At 36.5% G+C, this 19756-nt stretch overlaps 1 protein-coding gene across 3 annotated transcripts in view; it reads right to left on the bottom strand.

Moving 5' to 3' along the window:
- LOC145688508 (uncharacterized) overlaps window positions 1-19756 on the bottom strand; it is a 906862-nt gene that overhangs the window by 95799 nt on the left and 791307 nt on the right. For 2 of the 3 annotated variants that reach the window (XM_081762852.1, XM_081762851.1), the window contains one exon: window positions 3613-3662. In XM_081762852.1, coding sequence (XP_081618978.1) covers window positions 3613-3662 — 50 coding nt within the window. Of the gene's footprint in view, window positions 1-3612; window positions 3684-19756 lie in introns of all 3 variants that reach the window. The other variant, XM_081762850.1, reaches the window with a different exon arrangement.

Consider the following 19756-nt stretch of genomic DNA (forward strand, 5'->3'; position numbering starts at 1 on the left):
GTGTATGTCGGTAAGGTCTTTTGTTAAACTCTCTCCAACACTCATGCATACATCCATCCTCTATAAATTTCTCGCCGTAATCCTTACTCACGCGACGATTAATTGCGGCTGTATTATGCCCTTTCGTATGGAGAAATCCAATTACATCACATACTTTACACTGGAAAGGCACTTCTATTGCCATGGCAAAGCTTGTCTATCAGTCTCAGACATGAGCGGCGTCCAATGAACAGCTTTGTCTTATATCTAACTGTATCGTCATCTCACTTGGTTCAACGGAAGTTGATAAAAAAAAAAAAAAAAAGTTTCTCAGTCAATGCGTGTCGTTTTGTTTTCAATTACACGTAGATAAGCTTACAAAATAAATAAATAAAATAAAATAAAACAAAATAAAATAAAATAAAATAAAATAAAAAAAATATTTTAAACTCATTTTAAATGTAAGTTTCAGAATGTACCTACTTCACTTCTTCCTCAATTCGAATATAGAGTAAGTCGCGTCAAGTTTCTCTAAAAAGTGGATTATTTGCTCTGGTTTTGTCACATAGCATAGCAAAAGGACGAAAATATTAACCTCTTCAACAACAATAATAGTAATGATTCAAAAAGATGTGAACTTCGAACATCTATGTTTCCTAAACTATACAATGTATGTGAGTGATCTACACAAAATTTGCAAGAGAAGTTGCTAAAATTTAAAATATCATTGCTAAAGCGCTCTCCCAATGCACAGATCGTCAATTAAGAGGAAAATGGTTAATTCGTACTTTACCGCAAACAAAATGTTTTTAGACAATTCTTTTCCACTAAAAACACGGTTAATGAGGTAATGTATCTTGCAATGCTGCAAAACTGGATTCTCCTGCAAAAGCTTGAAGTTTAAAAGACTGCAGACTTAACTGTAGTGCCATAATTTTATTTTCGATGTATTGTTGAGGTAGAAATTAGTTTAGATAATTTCAAAAGTCCATATACTATCTTGCGTGGAGCTAGAATATTGGAAAAAATCCTTCTGAATTTTCAGCAATTTGAGAAAGATGTCAGCTTTCCAGTATAACGAGTTATGTTAACCCAGTAATCGTGATTTAGCAAGAAAGAACGGTCCAAAAACTTTTGATTGCAACAAAGTGAGTAACTATTTTGCTCTCTACTGACGCTGTGGGTGTGCACTACGTATTAGTTAATTTGTAACTTGCCTTTTTAAATGTTGTATACACACATAGAGTAATAATATAGTATAAGAGGTTTCAGCTGCTCTTCGCGCTGAAACTGTGAAGATTGTGGCGCCGCTACTCAAGGGAGTTGGGTGCTACGAACTACTAAAAGCAAGAACAAATCAAATCACTCAGAGCGCGTGAGTCTGGTGGAATTAGCCAATGATACACTTAGCTACTGCCAGTAGCTGGCAATACACTTAGTTACAACGCTAGTCGGTAGCGTCGCCGAGACACTTTCGTTGCATTGTGGAAACGATTTGAATTTCCATTAGGAACATAGGAATTAGGTTCATCAGTTTAATCAGTGGTATACACAAGCCCGTAGCCAGAATACTAAGACATGGGCGGGGCCGTGATCATTTTCCTGGGTTCCTTACCTTGCTCGAATTCATTTACATTCATACATATATTAATAAACAAATAAAAGTTTCAGGTGAGGCTGAAACTGGTTACAGGGGATCTGAGACTGCTGGAAACACCCTAACTACGGTTCTATGGGTAGATCATTCACTTATGTTTTATAGTTTAGGAAATATAGAACAAAATTGTGTCTATCTTTCTGAATCGCCCTGTACAGGGTGGTCCATTTATAATGAGAGTAATAAATATCTCAGAAATCGTAAAAGGCAGAAAAGCGAAATTTTGTATCAAGAAACTATAGGGAAGGAAACAACGTCCTAGGTATTTTGAAACGTCACCGGATGAACAGTATTGCCAACCCAATATAAAGTTATATTTTTCAAATGACACTATGTCAGATCATTACATATTGCAAATCAACATGTCAAACGAAAACCTAAAATATCAAGTTTGCTATTCAGTGTTGCAAACTAAGCATGCTATAGTATCACAAAAATCCAAAGTTTGGAATCCTCTAACGGACATACAACACAACGGAAATGCACAGGATAATGCACATCGGAAGTACATTAGCGTTGTATGTCATGGTATAACTTGTTTGCAATGAATAGGAACAAAGTTATCATGGCTTGAAAATGTGAATTTATTTGAAATGCTTTGTTTCGAAAAAGTACCTAGATAAGCATCATGTCTAGTTAACTGTATGGTTTATAATGGATGTGTAAATTATTTTGTCATTTACAGCACTTCAATATCTCAACACTGAAGTTTGAAACACTGTTTAAGTTATGTAATTGCAACAACTTGTGATAACAGATACTAAAAGCTAATGCTGTAATACTATAAAAGAGAAGGAAAACAAAAATCATTTTAAATATTTTCCACAAATACACCATTTTCAGCAGTGTTGCGAACTTCATCAATGTTTACCATATCTCCGGAACGGTTTGAGATATCGAAATGCAGTAAACGGCAAAATAATTTGTACGTTGATTGCAAACCACACAAGTAACTAGATATTGTACTTATCTAACATTTTTTTTTCGAAATAAAGCATTAAAAAATCAAATTTTCAAGCATTGGTAACTTTGTTCCTATTCATTTGAAACAAGTCATATCACGATCATAGTATCCAACACTAATGTACTTTCGATTTGCAGTATCCTATTCATCTGCGTTGTGCTGTATGTGTGATAGAGACTTCCAAACTTTGGATGTTTGTGATACTGTAACATCCTTAGTTTGCAACACGGAACAATACACATGGTATTTTAAGTTTTCGTTTGACATAATAATTTGAAATATGTAATAATCTGACGTAGTATCATTTGAAAAAAGAACTTTATATTGGTTTAGCAACACTTTTCATTCGGTGATGTTGCAAAGTAACTAGAAAGTTGTCCTCCTCCCTATATTTTCTTGGTGCAAAATTTTGCTTCTCTGCCTTTTACGATTTTTGAAATATCTACTACTATTATTATAAATGGACCATCCTGTAGATTATATGGAAATTAAATAGGACAATGTTTTAGGCTGAAAGTTACCGTTTCAAGACAATGAAATACTAGTTTCTTATTCGTTCCTAATTGATTGCGAAGATTCGCAATGCTGTAACACTTTATGGAAATTCTGAACAATCAAAACATAATAAATAAATAAGTTTCTAAAGTTTCATTGACAGAATTATAGGCTTTGATGGTAGAATTAACTACACATTTGCATAATCTGCTGGTAAATTACGTGTAATTTAATAAGATTTAAAAAAAAAAACATATTTATCATTCATTCAAATATAAAATCATATTTAGTATATATATATATAAAAAACTTTCTGATTCTAACTTCATTTCATAATATTAACTCACACTAATTTATACCAGGCCTTATTTTACATATCTACAACTGTTGTTAGATTTCTCTTAATGCACTGTATCCTAGGGAAAACTGGTTACCTATATGTAAACCAATCATATGGAAATGGTAAAGGAAACAAAGTTTCATTGAGGAAAATAATAAATGCAAATATGGCACTTACCAGCCTCAGCAACGACCAGGTATTTTTTCCTTTCCTCGAGTTCACCGTCTCTGGAAAGAGACAGAAACACACTTCAAAGAAATTCCAATTTTTCTAAGTGGATGTATGCTTTCAAGAAATACACTGAAACGTTTAGATCAAAGGAAAACAGGAAAACAGTGGTGGGTAAAATATTGCACGATATAGGCATGCAGTTTCGATTCTATTTGATCGTGTTTCCTGAAATGTTTCGTTCAATGTCAGAGTTCTCGGTCTAGTATAATGACCATGAGGTTGAATCATCCATTAACGACAAAACAAGAATTGAAAATAAATAAATATATATTTTTTTAGAGCTCTGGTCATGAAAATATATTCACGAAGATCGAAAATCGTTAATATTACGAATGTACTAAACCTATGTTGCGAAACTAATTTTGCTATAAAAGTATATTTACTCAAGTGGAAAGGAAAATAACATTATTGGAAATTATTGGAGAAGGTGAATAAATTGTCTAGAACATTTTAAAGATGAAATTGTGTTCTAAGAGAAAGGTACAAATGAAGTAAAGAGAAAAAGAAGATTACAATGCATTGATACTCTCGTACGAATAGTAGTATCTTGTGTTCTCATAGGCAGTTTGTAGCTAATAATCTATCAGAGATCACAGAATACTTACGATGATTACGATCTATTCAATTATATGGCATGGGACATATTTGATGGCATTTGGAGTGGGCGAATGATACTAAGAGTATGACGCCAAATTGCCGTGAAGTGAAGGGGCGTGGATAAGCAGATGCAATACAGTATGAGCATGTGATAGATACATCTTTTTCTGATAACATAGCAGCCCTCTCATTTGTTAACAGCTTTTAAAGATATCTCGGAACACCGCCTTCAAATGTTATAAACAGTGTCCCTTAGCACAATAAATGAGTTTTATTGGAATATCCGACAGTTGTTGGGTGGAGTTCTTAACAATATTTTAAAATTTAATATTTGAACCGCGTTTGAAACTTTATTTCTTGTTAAGGCCATGGTAACACGGTGTAAAAAAGCTCGACTCTGGTGCGGGGTTCCCTCATTCGATCACAGGTCATGTGAGTTTGTGGTAGACAACATGTCCTTCTTTATTTCTCTCACATTCTCATCACACCAATTGTTCCATAGTCATCAATTTCCATTAATTATTCGTCTCTTTTAGCCTACAGGATGTAATCGCGGCATGTAAAACCGAAATATTTTAATGTTTCTCTGTCTTTATTGTATTGCTTAGCGTATACACAATAAATATGAACTCCTTGCCAATAATTTAATGACTCATATTTAGGAAATTAACGAAAAGTTTTAACAGATATGATTTAAAATAATATTCCCTATTATAAACACTAAAAGTGTACAAAATCAATTTATAAACTATCATGAATCAAGAACGATGGAAACAGCAAAACGTGGTTAGAATCCTTACCACAAACTAGTATCCAATCAAACTGAATATTATCGTTTCAAAATTGTGTAATACCTATTGAGAATTCCTAAAGATGACCATATATCGGAAAACTATCCAGGCAAAACTAAGGTGGTGCTTCATTGTGCTGGTACAGCATGGCTCTGAAACTTTAGTATTCAAATATAAAGATACTATTATAGTTATAATTGTTCAAGATGTCTTTTCTTGTTACTACGCTTTTAGTAATACCATTCTCTAACAAATATTTATTAGGCTTTTGTTTGTTTCTTTGTTATAACCTGTAGTCTTCTTTGTATATAAAATATTGAACAGAAGTTATGTCCAGTTCTGCAGAACAAAATGCAGAGGAATTCTTAATTGAACACATCAATACATATGTGGAGTAGAGCAACAAAAATAAGATAAACTTAATGCCTTACAAAGAGAATATCTATCAATTAAAATTGCTAGTAAAGTTTCAGCTTTTAACGACTGAACTTTGATCAGAGAGACAACTATATCTACACAGCAAAAAATGTTTGTGTTAATTCAACTCAATTTTAACACAAGGCAGTGATTCCAGCGTGACCACCACTATGCGGTGTCATTTCAAAACATACCCCGCGGTGTTGGCGTTTAATACAAGGGTGTGTTATGTCTTTAACATACAACCGGTGTTGAGCGTGCCGTAAGCGTTAATGAACCACAAAATTATTTCCTCAAAATATGTTAAATCGCCTATATGCGTAATGTGTTTACATTATGCTGAATCTATAAAAACACATTAAACAAGTATAAAAAAAATACTCCAGTGGCGGGTGGAGGGCACGAACCACCAACCTTTCGATTACTAGTCGTGTGCTCTGGCCACTTGGCCACGAAGGCGATGAAGGAAACGTCGCTTGTAGAGGGATAGAATATTGAGGTCTTTTGAATGTAGCTAATCAGAGTGCTCCTTTAAGCCGCGTATATTCGACGATAACCGTTCGGGATAAGATAAAATCTGTTCGCCATGTAATTTTATAACAAAACTAGTCTTTGGCTAGCTGGAGGATTTGCCCCCAGACCCCCGAGACTGCTCGGCCTACGGCCTCGCATTTCTTATATATCGGCCTTTGCATCAACAGTGAATTTCGTGAACTTGCTCTTCATATTTCCTGAATCTGCCCATCCGGGGGCTTCGCCCCCACCACACAATGTCTTCACTCGGCCTACGATCTCGCATCTCTTGAACCCACAATTCTATCGTTTCTTTTTGTATTTCAACTATCTAAAGATAGGATTTTGTATCACAAGAAAATGCTCATTTAAATAGCAAGGGAATTTCTTCATCTCACTTCATAAAAATTAAAAATATTCACTTTTGGCAATTTTCCTGTGGGTTAGTCTCAAAAAGCTACAATCATGTCAAATTTAATTATTGTAGCCCAACAGGAAGTGCTCAATAATTTGGGGGTGTAAAAGGTGTTCCATATAAATAACATGGGAAAGATTTTTCAGTTCCCCATAAAACCAATCTACGGTTAGAAATTTTTATTTCTGATGATTCACTTAAGTAACGCTAACGAAAATGTACAGGTATACCGAATTTCAAGTTTTTATTCCAATCCCAAGTACCTAAAACATGAGTTTATAGGTCCAAAAAAAGGCCAATTTAAATAACATGGGAATTTTTTCACCCCCTCTTTAGACCCCTTAAAAATTAAAAATATTCACTTTTGGCAATTTTCCTGTGGATTAGTTCCGGAAAGCTACAATCATGTCAAATTTAATCATTGTAGCCCTAGAGGAAGTGCTCAATAATTTATGTCAGCTCATGTAGTTTTATATATAGTTAAGATAACGACTGTCTATTTACTTTATTTTATAGTTCTTCCATATTCACTTTCAAATGTAGCTTCTTCGTGGCTAAGCGGTTAGCGTACGCGCCTTTGCGTGGGAGGCCCGGGTTCGATTCCCGGCGGGAGCTCATGTGGTTCGGATTCCACGTTAATCAGTAGGTCCACGTCTCATATAGCCTCGCTGCTGAACGGGACGCTAAACAAAAATCAACTCAATCAACTCACTTTCAAATGATCGGAAACAGTTGCCATCTTATAAAGTTGATGTGTTTGTTGCTTCTAGTGCACAATCGTTTAGAAAAAGAAGCAATAAATGAATCAAATGTGGGAGATGAAGTTTTGCGTATACCTGGATTTGTTTAAGTATTTCTTTCTACTGTATTTGTCTGTAGCTTCAATTCGTAAGCCTTTATAATTAGATGTCCAACATATTTGGCAATCACGCAGAAAACAACACTAAAGATTCTACATTTGTGTTAATTTACACACAGGTTGTGTGTCATTTCAACTGCCGGCATTTAACACACAACTCCAAATGGAGAGTGAGTTGTTCTAACCACTTGTTTGTGTTATATTTTAACACAATCGTGCTAACACATAGACATGTCGTTGAAATAACACAACGATTTTTTACAGTGTACTTTTTAAATTGTTAATTTACTTTTTTTCAATTATTATTAATTTATGACTTTTCATTTGTGACAGTACACCACGAACTTTATATGGACTGGCCGTGTCAAGGTTTTTAAGACTTTGTGTTAAGCCTGGATTTAAGTCTTTGGTTTAACAAAAATCCTTTATTAGTTCCCGACGTAAGCATACGGAAGCTTATAGTTTCACTTCAGGTGTATGTGCGTGTAAATATATAGGAGGCAAAGGCCGCCGAAAATTTTGAAAGTTGAAGCCCGAAAAGCAAGAAGAAGTGAATTAAATTGTGCACAGATATTGTAGACGTAAAATGAGGGAATACGTGTTTCGTATTTTCCTTTAAAAAAGTGGGTGAGGCACAGACCCTTCCATACCTTAGATTACGAAATATCAAAAGTGCTAATAAGTATACGTCCGAAGTTGCTAAATTACATGAAGAATTGTAACGAAACTGTGTTAGGAGAGAATTCACAAAAATGAGCGAACACTTATTGTTTAGTTTGTGCGGGAAACTGTGTGCATGCGAAGACCTCCTCCGAAAAAGAAGTAAATATTACCACAGAAGCGCAGGAAGGAGTGGACCGAAGCAAATTCAATTGTGCATAATGGTTGTACAGGGTGGGGCAAATAAAATTGGCCCGGAGAACAGAGTTCCAGGGTACAAAGAAACACAGCAAAGGAAAGAAATAGTTAGCTAACCTACTTATAGCAAATATTGAAAATGAAAACGACCATCATTCATCTCTTGAATAGCCACATGAATGAAAATGTTCGCAATCTCAGGTGTTCGGACACGTTTCGGAAGTTTTTCTATTCTTTTTTTTGGTTTGTTCAAAACAGATCCTGTATGACGCCAATTTTTGACCAATCGTTGTATTGCACTCCTTGCCGGCACTTCAGTGCCGTGAAATTCATGAGCAAACAACTGACCACACTCTTTCCACGAATTTGTTTTCACGTAACTTTCCACAACGAACACCCTCTGCTCCACTGTGAGTACCATCTGCACTTATGCACTACTCAACTCACACTGACACAACCTGCATTACTATCTGAACGGGTGGTGTGCGTACTCGTAGTGTGCACGTCACGTGTTGTGGTTTCATGCATACATTTATGTCCAATCGTATCCAATTGTCCGGGCCACTTTTATTTGCCTCATCCTGTATATATAAAATAAGGCAATACGTGTTTCGCAAGCATACGCTAGAGGGCGCAATGTTCAGTCTTTGAACTTGAACTTCTGAGGGTAGAAGCAAGACACACTCCAAATTCAATGTATTGATACCTACTTTTAGGTCATCTATCTGTTGGTAAAAGTTCACTATTTTCACACTAGCTGTTTCGTACCTATAGCGTATTTTATAGTATTTCGGGGGACGCCATTAACACTTACAATGTTTTTTTTTTTTTTTTGCATAAACAAAACTACGTGTCGATATATTTTCTGTTTACTGTTGATGTGCCAAATTTGAAGCAAATTGGTTGGGGGCACATAGGAAACACGAATTGACTTATTTTACATACACAATATCTACACACAATTTCATTCGCTTCATAATTCCACTCTTCCCTTAGCTTCTGCGGCAATATTTACTTTTTTCGGAGGGTCCTTGGCCCCAACACTGGTTTTCCGCACAAACTAAAAATACGTGTTCACTTATTTTATTGGGTATTGTCCCTACACAAAGTTTTGCTATAATTCTTCATATCCTTTAGGCACTTTCGACGTATACTTACTCGCAATTTTGATATTTCGTAATCAAAGATTTGGAAGGGTCTGTGCCCCACCCAACTCTTTCTTTTTCAGGAAAATAATAAACACGTATTCCCTCATTTTATGTCTACAATATCTGTGCACAATTTCATTCAATTCGGTCCACTTTTTCTTGTCTTTCGAGCGTCAAATTTCAAAATTTTCGATGGGAGCTTTTGCCGTCTAAAACCACTTTTCTGCCGAAAATACAAAACACATATTCGTTTATTTTTTCGTATTGTCTCTACACAAAGTTTCGTTGTAATTCATCATGTCCTTTACACACTTCTGACATACTGTTATTAGCACGTTTGATATTTCGTGATCAAAGGTTTGGAGAGGTCTGTGCCCACCCAACCGTTTCTTTCAGGAAAATACGAAACATGGATTTCCTCATTTTACGTCTACAATATCTATGCAAAATTTCATTCACTTGGCTTCACTTCTTCTTGCTTTTTGGGAGTCAACTTTCAAAATTTTGGGTGGGGGCTTTTCCCCTCTAAAACCATTTCTCCGCAGAAGAAAACACGTATTCGTTTATTTCACGTGTAGTATCTACCGGTCAAGTTTTATCAAAATTGGAGTGTTACAGTTGGGATTGTTACATGTCAGTTTGTCTTGGGTGTAGTGCTTTACTTTCCGGAATTACTAGCAGGATCAGAACGAAATTTATTGGGAAAGTATTTCATCGTCTGAGAAATAAAGATTGTTATACCTTCTGTATTTGGTGGCAAAATTCGGTCAGAAACAAGCTCGGCTTGCCTTGTATGTGGTACTTTATTTCTCAGCAACTGCTGATAAGATCTGAACCAAATGTGGTGGCAAATAGCCCAATAGTAATCTACATGAAAAAAAAAAACTGAATATGTATGATGTCAGGCAGTGTTCGAAGTGGAAAAAAGCAGAGGCGGTATGTTTTATTACGATTTTGACTCAACATACTGGCTATTTAAATATTGTCTTTATCACGGAAAAAACAGAGACGGTACGTCCTCATTACTGAAAAACCAGAGACGGTATGGCATACCACCGCATATTGTCTCACTTCGACCACTGATGTCAGGGCTAGGCCAGAGACAGGCTCGGCTCTCCTTGTGTGTGATACTTTGTATATTGATAACTGCTAGTTGGATCTGCACGAATTTGGCGGCAGCGTTTAAGAAGTAAATATCGCTATATTTGGTGGCGAGCTCGGGAGGAAACAGATTCGGCTTGCCTAAACTCGGCTTGGCTTGACTTGTATGTGGTTGTCCATTTCTCGGTAACTATTGGCCAAATCTGAACCAAATTTGGTGAACAAGAACCCACGATTCAGGAAATAAAAAAAAATGTTATACTTTATGGGCAGGCTCGGCCAGAGGTAGTCTCGGCTCACTTTTTATATATTGCTTATTTCTTGGTACTATTGGCTGTATCTGAACTAAATAAGGTGGGCTAGTAATCCATCGTCTAAAATATGGAGATTGTTATATTTGGTGGCCGAGCTAGGCAGGAGACAGGCTCGGTTCGACAACAGAGGTTGTGTTCCACAGCTTTGCACGAGCTTCTGAGTTTTGTTCACTTCGGCTTGTTTAATGTTAGAAAGGGTTAGATCACTCTTGATCTGACTCCTCCCAATCGAACACAAGATATGCACTTCATACACTTTGATAATTAGACTTCCCTGATTCCCTCGCGCTCTGATCGCCACATGTGAAACTTGCATCCTGGATCACAAGAACAATATTAATATGTTATTAGGTCAATTGTTAAGATCCTAGGAAAACAGAAGAGACATTTTAAAAAATACTATAAGCCATTAAGAAGTTGAATACAATTTTGAGCCCCAAATAGTGTATGTTGTATGGTCCGTCAAAAAATAATGTCTCTATGGCTGTAAGTTTTCTTTCTTTTGTTAAGTGATTTTCAAAATTGTTTTCATATGTTACAGCTACAAGTTCTCTATATAATGCACATGTTTTATTTGTTCCTAGGTGTCCTTGGTGTGCTAGTAACTGAAGAAGATGACGACCAACGTAGAGATGATGTTAGAACAGCAAGCGTGAGGGTGACCCTTTTCTCCAGCACTTTCTCAGGGAGCGTGAATAATGGGTGTATCATTTTACCAGGAGAGCAAGGGATAATCTTTGGAGTAGCGATATAGTACATCTCCATGTCCCAAGCTATCATTTAATACTGTTGTCGACAATGACCACCGAAACTTTTTTTCGAAAGGTTGATAATCAAGAGTTTGTTTGGTTAAATTTCAGCGTCTCTTTCAGCACCTAGGATATAAATTTATAAGATGTACCTACAGTTTAACGTGGAATCCAAACCACCGTAATGCGTTCAAATCTGAAGTATATCCAAAGGAATCGAACTCGAGATCACATGCACCAAAGGCAAACACGCTAGCCATTAAACCAGCAAGGAGGACATAGTCAAAGCTCGAGTTCCATCTAGCACCCCTAAATGAGCGCCCATGGCCAGGGTGTAAATAGTTTTAAGAAACAGAAGAAACAGTTAATTAATACTTGTAAAAGTTCATGACGTACTTTAGATATAATAATGAACTCTCGCTTTCTTGCACTTGAGTGAAAGTATTTTCGTGCGTGGAAAACGATTGTGCTGCTTCCTAATTAACTGTTGCTTAGGTTTTGTTCATCAGATGAAATAATTCTTATCATTGTGTCAACATTGGACGTAATTTACTATCTTGTTTCTAACGGTAATAACGAGTGAATCCATGGCGCGTTTCCATCGTTATCTGGTCACCCTTTGCGACATTAAAAAGTGAGCTTCACACTTGAAAACTAATTTCCTCATCAGATGCAAAGATACGGACAAACTTACAAACACACACACAAGATATCTATCATTTTACAAGCAATTATTTAAATGATGATTGCTCAAGTAAATGAGGTAAAATTTCTCTTTCACATAAAATATATGTGTTGAAAATTACCTTGGAGCTACAAACCCCAGAATCTCTCTCTCTTTTTATTTGTTTAATCATGTAAGAATTTTATATTATTACAAAACGTTATAATCATACTTATTAAGCAGTATCTTCCAGTAAATTGGACTCAGGATTCCTTCGAAATGATATAACATATTTAAATTTACGTCCCACGTTTATGCCCTGTTGGCTAAAAGAGACTATGATTAATGAAAGTGAATGATTATAAATTAATTATGTTGGAAGAAGTGTTTTTAATAAACGTTGTTTGAAAAAAAGGCCGCCTCGAAGGAGCGGCAAGTAGGGCAGTTGCCCTAGGCCCCGCGTCATAGGACGAAAAGATAGATCTTTTACTAAAGGAACTAGTTTACTATTTCTAATTCATTCTTCGGATTCAAAATATGATTGAAGATTATATTGGATTGAACATCGTTATTTCGTGAGACATGTTTACAACTGCTTATTATCAATGCTGCAAAGTACATTCATAATGATATAAGGTATGGACACTATAAGTGTAAGAGTACACTGTAAGAGTACTTTTGACAAAAATATGTTGTAGATGGAAGAGAATTGTAGTAATCTTGTTGTTTCGTAGTGGTAGGCATAGTTTACACTTGCATCTATTAAATCGTAGTCATTACTACTATAGAAAACGAGTAGAATGTACTATTTGAGATGTTCTTGTAACTCTATTTTTGTAGCCAGTGATGGACTTAAAAAAAAAGAGGCTGTCCCAGTTATAGACACCCAGTGATGGACATACAAGAGAAATCAGCAAATTTTGACGTCTAACCTATTGAGGTGTAATTTAAACGTACCAGGTATTTATGCGTAGGATTTTTTTTTATCTATTTTGCACCTGAAAAACGTTAAGCAAAACTAAACGAAAAGAGACCAATGGTCATTAGAAATTGCATGTGTTTGGGAACAATTGGTGAAAATAAATACCACTTTTATTATTAAAAAAAAATAAACAAGAAAGCAAAAAGCTATTCTGAAAGGTGCCGGTACCATTTTCCAATACAAACGCAAAAGAAAAGATATTTAAGGATTTCCTTTTGCCTCTATTTGGAGTTCTGCTTTGTACGTTCCATTTTTATTTGTTCTTCGCGTTAGTTTCCTTCTCTTTTCATCACGTTCTCTCTGTAACTTCTCCTGCTGAATTCTGGCATTTTCTTTAAGTTTCGATTCACTATACTGTCGGTATTGTTCAGATGTAACAACTGCAGGAATCCGTTCCTTCTTCTTTCTTTTGGACAACTTCGATTTGTCCTTGGGCCAAAAGAGAGCGCTTTTGAAAGGAGTTGGAACATCAGAATAACACCATACTGAATTGTGGGATGTAGCCGATGAGGAAGCAAATACTGTTGGCTCTGAATTGTTGGATTCCGCGGTTTCTGAAGAAGTGTCCCCTGTGTGAAATTCCGTCATCAAGGAAGCTGTTGTACAGACCTCTGGATTTCTGGTTGAACAAACTATTCGTCATCTGCTGCAGGATTTACGGTCTGACTAGAGTCCAACTCCATATCTGCTTGTGTTGGATTTGGCAAAATATTGTCGTGGGAAGGTGCAGAAATTTCTTGGACAAATTGAGCAACATTATTCATGTGATATACATATTCGGTTTGCACTGACTCGTTGAACCTTTGTGACTTTAACTCCTTCCAAAGATAAAACAGATGTATCTTCGTTGGGTCCATTCCATGGTTGCAAGTCCTCCAAACAAAGTTTAAATGATTATAGTTGTTCTCGTGAAATTTGATACTCAATAACTATTACAGCTATTCTGAAGTTGCTGGTTGAAATACAATTCATTAAACATGAGACAAACACTTATTTCAGATGTTTTCCTTTGGGGCCTCGTACCGTTGTAGGGGCCCCTTCAGGGGTTCACATTTTAGTTGTCTTTTCAGCTTTTCGGCAACTGTGGCTAAAAATGAGGAACGAAAATTTTTTGGGATATTGGCCCTATTCGTATAGGACGTATAAGAAGTTGTATAGGACCTATTCGTAAAATAAAATTCCGGAATATTTCTGTTGGAGCTCCGACATGGAAATAAATGGCTCAATTCGAAACTGATATCTAATTGAATCGTTTGTTTGTTATGTCTGTTTCTGACTTCCAACAGTCAAATGCCGGGTAGTTAGGTTACGAATAGATCCTATACAATTTCTTGTCAATATCCCACACGCAGTAGCGTCATTTCAGATTTGGCTTGGGGGGGGGGGGAGACCTCTTGATATAAATAAAATTTCGCGTTTTTCACTTACTTCTATTCTATTGATAAAATCTATATAAATCACAAACTCAGGGGGGGCAAATGCCCCTCCCTGCCTCCCCTAAATAACGCCCCTGCCCATACCGTTTCATTGTCTTACGTTCAGCCAAAGTTGCCGAAAGATCAAACATATCATTCACATTTTGGACTCTTTGAAGGGATCCTACCAACAGAACGATGTTCCATAGGAAACAACGCCGAATACATTTTTGTCCTCTTCTGACATCTGGAATCACCTCGTAAGCGTTGTAGTAGTTATTCTGAATCACCTCGTATATACTAACTGGAACGTGCGGAAAGTGTCCATAATTGGACGAAAGTTTCTGAGTTACACCAGTAATACACACCCACTGCCCATTACTGGTAAACGTCACAAGCTATCAGTTTCTTTAAGCCAGTTTGTTCATATAGTTTTCATGGTACTTTTGGAGTGTACACTTATGTTATTGAGGCATTTTCCAATTCTACCAGTAATGGACAGAGGGCGTCCAACATTGGCAGGACACCTCCAATATTGACGGCTCAAGTTTATTAATACACATTTTTGTCACAATTATGTCTTTCCTATACCAATATTAGTGCGTAGTGCACACACCTTTCATTTTGTTCATAGCTTTACTATATAGAGTTGCCAAATGATGTCTTAGCTTACTCAATTTCTTAACACAATGTAAAAAGCGCGTGAAATAGCCAACACGACTTTATCACAACTGCAGAGTCCGTAGATCTAGCAGACGACAGCCTAACGATCTTGAGAGAAACCAGTATATCACGTAGATAATTTCCGACACAATACAAACTTCTCCGCGTTGTTGAATGTCTTATTTCTCACACATTTCCGCCGAGTTTCCATTACTGGTGGCGAATTTATCAATGTCCATGACTGGGGTGTTAAGGTAAAAGGTATAAGGTGGGGGTTAAGGTAAACACCATCATTGATATGAAAAAGTCAAAGTTCGCGCATCTATCATATCTATCTATCTACCTACCTACCTACCTATATATATATATATATCGGGTGTTGCAAAATAAGTGTTACAACTCTTGGGAGGTGACTCCTGCCACTAAGACAAGAAAAAAAAGTTCTCTTGAACTTTCGGCTATCGGACATAGTTTCGGATCTACAAGGTGCCGAAAGCGTAGGAAAATGACTTTCGGACGCCAATAGTTCGGAAACTATCCAACGTATAGAGGACAGGTAAAAAATTCACTGAAGAAGTGATACCTGCTGTATTGAATTGTGCATGTTTCACAATCCTACAATGCACGCGCAAGGGATTCCCCAAAGGAATGTAGGGAGTCCCGGATTATCTGCCAAATGAAAATTCGTCTAAATGGATATGAATTGATAGGGTTTCTACCAGGTAACAACAATTCGTTTGTATTAAGTCGATATCTGGAACAAATACAAAATGGCGGACACCTTCATGCCCGATATGTGTGATTGCATAATCGCCAGATACGGATGCTGGCCAATAGTGACGTTCGGAATATTAAGTGTAGTGAATTTGTACTCAAATGCTTTAGAAAGACATCTGGAGTGTCGGTAGAGCACAACAGATGAAGCAGGGTGATTCACATGTGTGAAAACACATAACGAAAAATGCCCAGAAATGCACTCATACTCAGTAAACGTGAGTTCGAAGCGTCGGAAATCAATCAAGCATCAAGAACATGAAAGCCATTACCAATTCACCAATAATATTCCCTCAAACTGATGCAATATTATGTGCACGGTTGCATACCAATAAGGATGCAACAACTGAGGACGAGTTGAAATTGTGCAAAGGGACTCACTAAGAAACTTGGGAAACTAACGGAATGTCACTAGTAGGATCGCAGGATCGATATTGAAATGTGGCCAGTGTGTGTGTTCAGATCGACATGTAACTAATGGACAAATGTCAACATGTCCACTCCTCAGTTGTTGCATCCTTATTGGTATGCAACCGTGCACATAATATTGCATCAGTTTGAGGGAATATTATTGGTGAATTGGCAACGGCTTTCATATTCTTGATGCTATTAATTACATTTCCGACGCTTCGAACTCACGTTTACTGAGTATGAGTATATATATATATATATATATATATATGCGTATGTGTGTATTGGGTACGGAATTGTCACCTTCATTCTTGCTCGCAATTTACTTTCATTTCAGGCCTTTCAAACTGACGGAAGAATCCTGGCTTGGAACTTTCTCCACGCACTGCACCTTCTCCTAATCTGACGTGTCATTGAAATAACATGATCTTCTTCACACACGTGATCAGTAATATAAAACAAAATGTTAGCTTCCTTTTTTCTGTATAATGAAGTTCATTTCGTAGAAATATCTCTCTTACCTTTAAAGTTATAGGATTTTAAGGTCTGACCAGGTCCAACACCAGACTTGGCTTTGAAGATGAAGCCCACACTGAAGTAGTTTCTCAATCCGGTCAGTACGATAGGCTAACTCCACCTTTGAGGTTACCTGCTCTCGGAAATGACGCATATAAAAATTAAATGTTTTGTCATTCTAGTTCTCCTTCTAAATTAAAAAAGCCTGTTACAAATTTGCAAACTGTATGTTGCAAGCCCTCCCCGCTGATCCACTGACTAGCACGAGTGCCTTTGGTGCACGTTGTCCTGGGTTTGATTCCAGGTGGGAGAACACACAAAAGTAATTTCACAATCATTCACTATTATCAATCATCTGTCTTTTTAAGCAAAAGGGCATAAGTAAGGCATAAGTGTATTAAACAAAAAAATTAATTTTATTTCTATCTGTTGAAAATCTTTATCTAGAATAACTAAATGGTATAGTTCCTAACTTACCTCTGGTTGCGATAACTAAGGTATTACATCTCATGTAATAGTTTACATTTTCTCTTGGGTGGTGGCTCAGTAGTAGAGTATTTACCTCTGTTTCATGGGGTCCTTGGTTCAATCCCAGCTCGCGCCAAGTGAGATGCGTGGTGGAAAAACACCGTGTGCGTGTTTTTCTCGGAGTTTTCCCGTTTCTTCTCACTTATTCATTCCACCATTTTATTCATTTCTCATCATCACCGTCTCCTTATTTATAATAGACGGCATAATCATGGGACGTAAAACTTAAACATTTCGTTTCATTTTCATTTCGTGTTGGTTACGCTCTCAAGAGCTACTGATTGAAAAAACACTCTAAAATACAATTGTTTCGTTTGCTCAAATAACAACAAACAACACTCTTTTTTTAGGGTAAAAGTGAATAGGGGGTCGTTCTCATAGGAAATACCACAGATATTGTATAGGTTGTGTAATACTCTATACTTCCCTGCTTTTTTGGCCGCCGTATCAATGAAATAGGGACTAAATTCGTTTTCTATCGTTATTTAATTGGTCAACTTGAGCAAAGAGAGAAGCGATTAAAGCGTTCTTCATGCATTTACAATGATATATTAGTAGTTGTATAGTGATAAATATTGACATTAAACTACAAATAATATGTTATGGAAGTTAAATTCTAGTTCCCTCTCTCCTGCTCTAAGAATAAAGGACTCGAGTGGAAGATAATTATTTTCATTATCATTACATAATTCCATCATAATTTATCCTTAATATACACATTATACGTGGATAATTTTGGAAGTAAATAATAAACAAAATCTTGATTTTCTCCCTCAAAAAATCATGCGAACAATTGCGAATGTAATTCATTGACGTTATTTCTTTACAAAATATTAAATTTTTCAGAACATGTTAATTTTTGTTGAAGTTACACGTGTAGAATGTGTCTATAATTTATAGACATAAATAAGTAGAAGTGTTAGGTGTGCACGGTGTGAATGAGTTTGGTTTGTTATCAATTATCAATTAATGTGTTATCAATTAATATTGAAAGCGGAAGCGGTAGTAGATTTCTACAAATTCCAGCTTTAGTACTTAGATTACAGTAGAGATACAATATATTCTGGGGACGCTTAATTGACAGCATAAAACCGTTGTCCCTATCTATTATCATTTTTACTATATAACGATTAACGTTAAGACCGGAAGTGGTTGAATTCTGCCATTTTTGGTTTAAATAAAAAGTTGAGAGAGAAGATGGTAACTATTCTTACTCGTAAAGTGTTAAATCATTAAAAAAAATTCTATCAATTTTCAATGATATCTCCTATCAATTTTGCTGTATGCAGCATTAATGGAATGGGTAATGCATTACCAGGTCACTTGGGTCACGACTCTTGCCCGGGTCATCCGTGTCTAAGTCTTACTTTTCAGATCCTGCCTGATCCAGTGACCTAGATAGACAGGTAACCCAGACATACCCGGTGACTCAAACAGATCCATCGACCAGAAGCAACCGAAATATCATATCTGAACCATTGCTACAGATTTTTCTTGTTGATTAATTAGTATTAGGAATTAGGTTTCTGTGCTTTCGGCATCTATGGTCATGTTGGCCCATCATGTATGAGGGATGACATCCCGCGGTGATCACACTATCCGAGGAAAAGGAAGGATAAAAAAGGGATTGGAGAAGGAAGGAAGCGACTTGGGACCTATATTTTAAGTACTATCCCGGCATTTGTCTGGCGTGAATGAGGAAAACCTCACTCAGGATAGCTGGCCTGAAAAAGCTTTTATATTTTTTCTGACCGAGTGTTCTCACTGGAAATCGAACCCGGACCGCTTGTACCAAAGACGAAAGCTTAGCTACTATGCTACACAGGGCCACTGTTGCTGATTAATGATATTCACTCCTCATTTATTTGTTTGATTCCCGGTGTGACATTTCCTAATCAAGGTACCGTTTCTGTAATACTTTTACATGTAAATCTCATATTTATTTGTCTTGCTATATTGAAATAACAGTGCAAAAGGAAGCCCGCGAAAAATAATATCCCCCAAATACCCCAAATTTGCGTATAAAACAGGACCTCAGGTAACAGTTTCCTGAAACATCCCTATTTTTCCTCGGATCATGTTTCGTACATCATTCTCTTCAGAATAGAACAGCCTTTCAAACGGTACAATTCATATGTCTCCATCTGAATCGCGAAAAAAAGCTATTTTGTTATTTTTTTTTTACATTTTCCCAACGCAGAGATTTGAAAACATCTGAAAAATACTAAGGGACGCATTGAACGAGTATGCAAAATTTCAGTCTTTTGAATGCAAAATGTAAGCCCGCCAAAAATTATGAATAATAGGCATAACAAAAATATATCTTTAAATTTATGATGTCATCACACACTCTCTCGACGCAGAAAGGCGTGAAA

The sequence above is a fragment of the Thermobia domestica genome, chromosome 6, assembly GCF_964235325.1.
Source record: "Thermobia domestica chromosome 6, izTheDome1.hap1.1, whole genome shotgun sequence".
NCBI lineage: Eukaryota > Metazoa > Arthropoda > Insecta > Zygentoma > Lepismatidae > Thermobia > Thermobia domestica.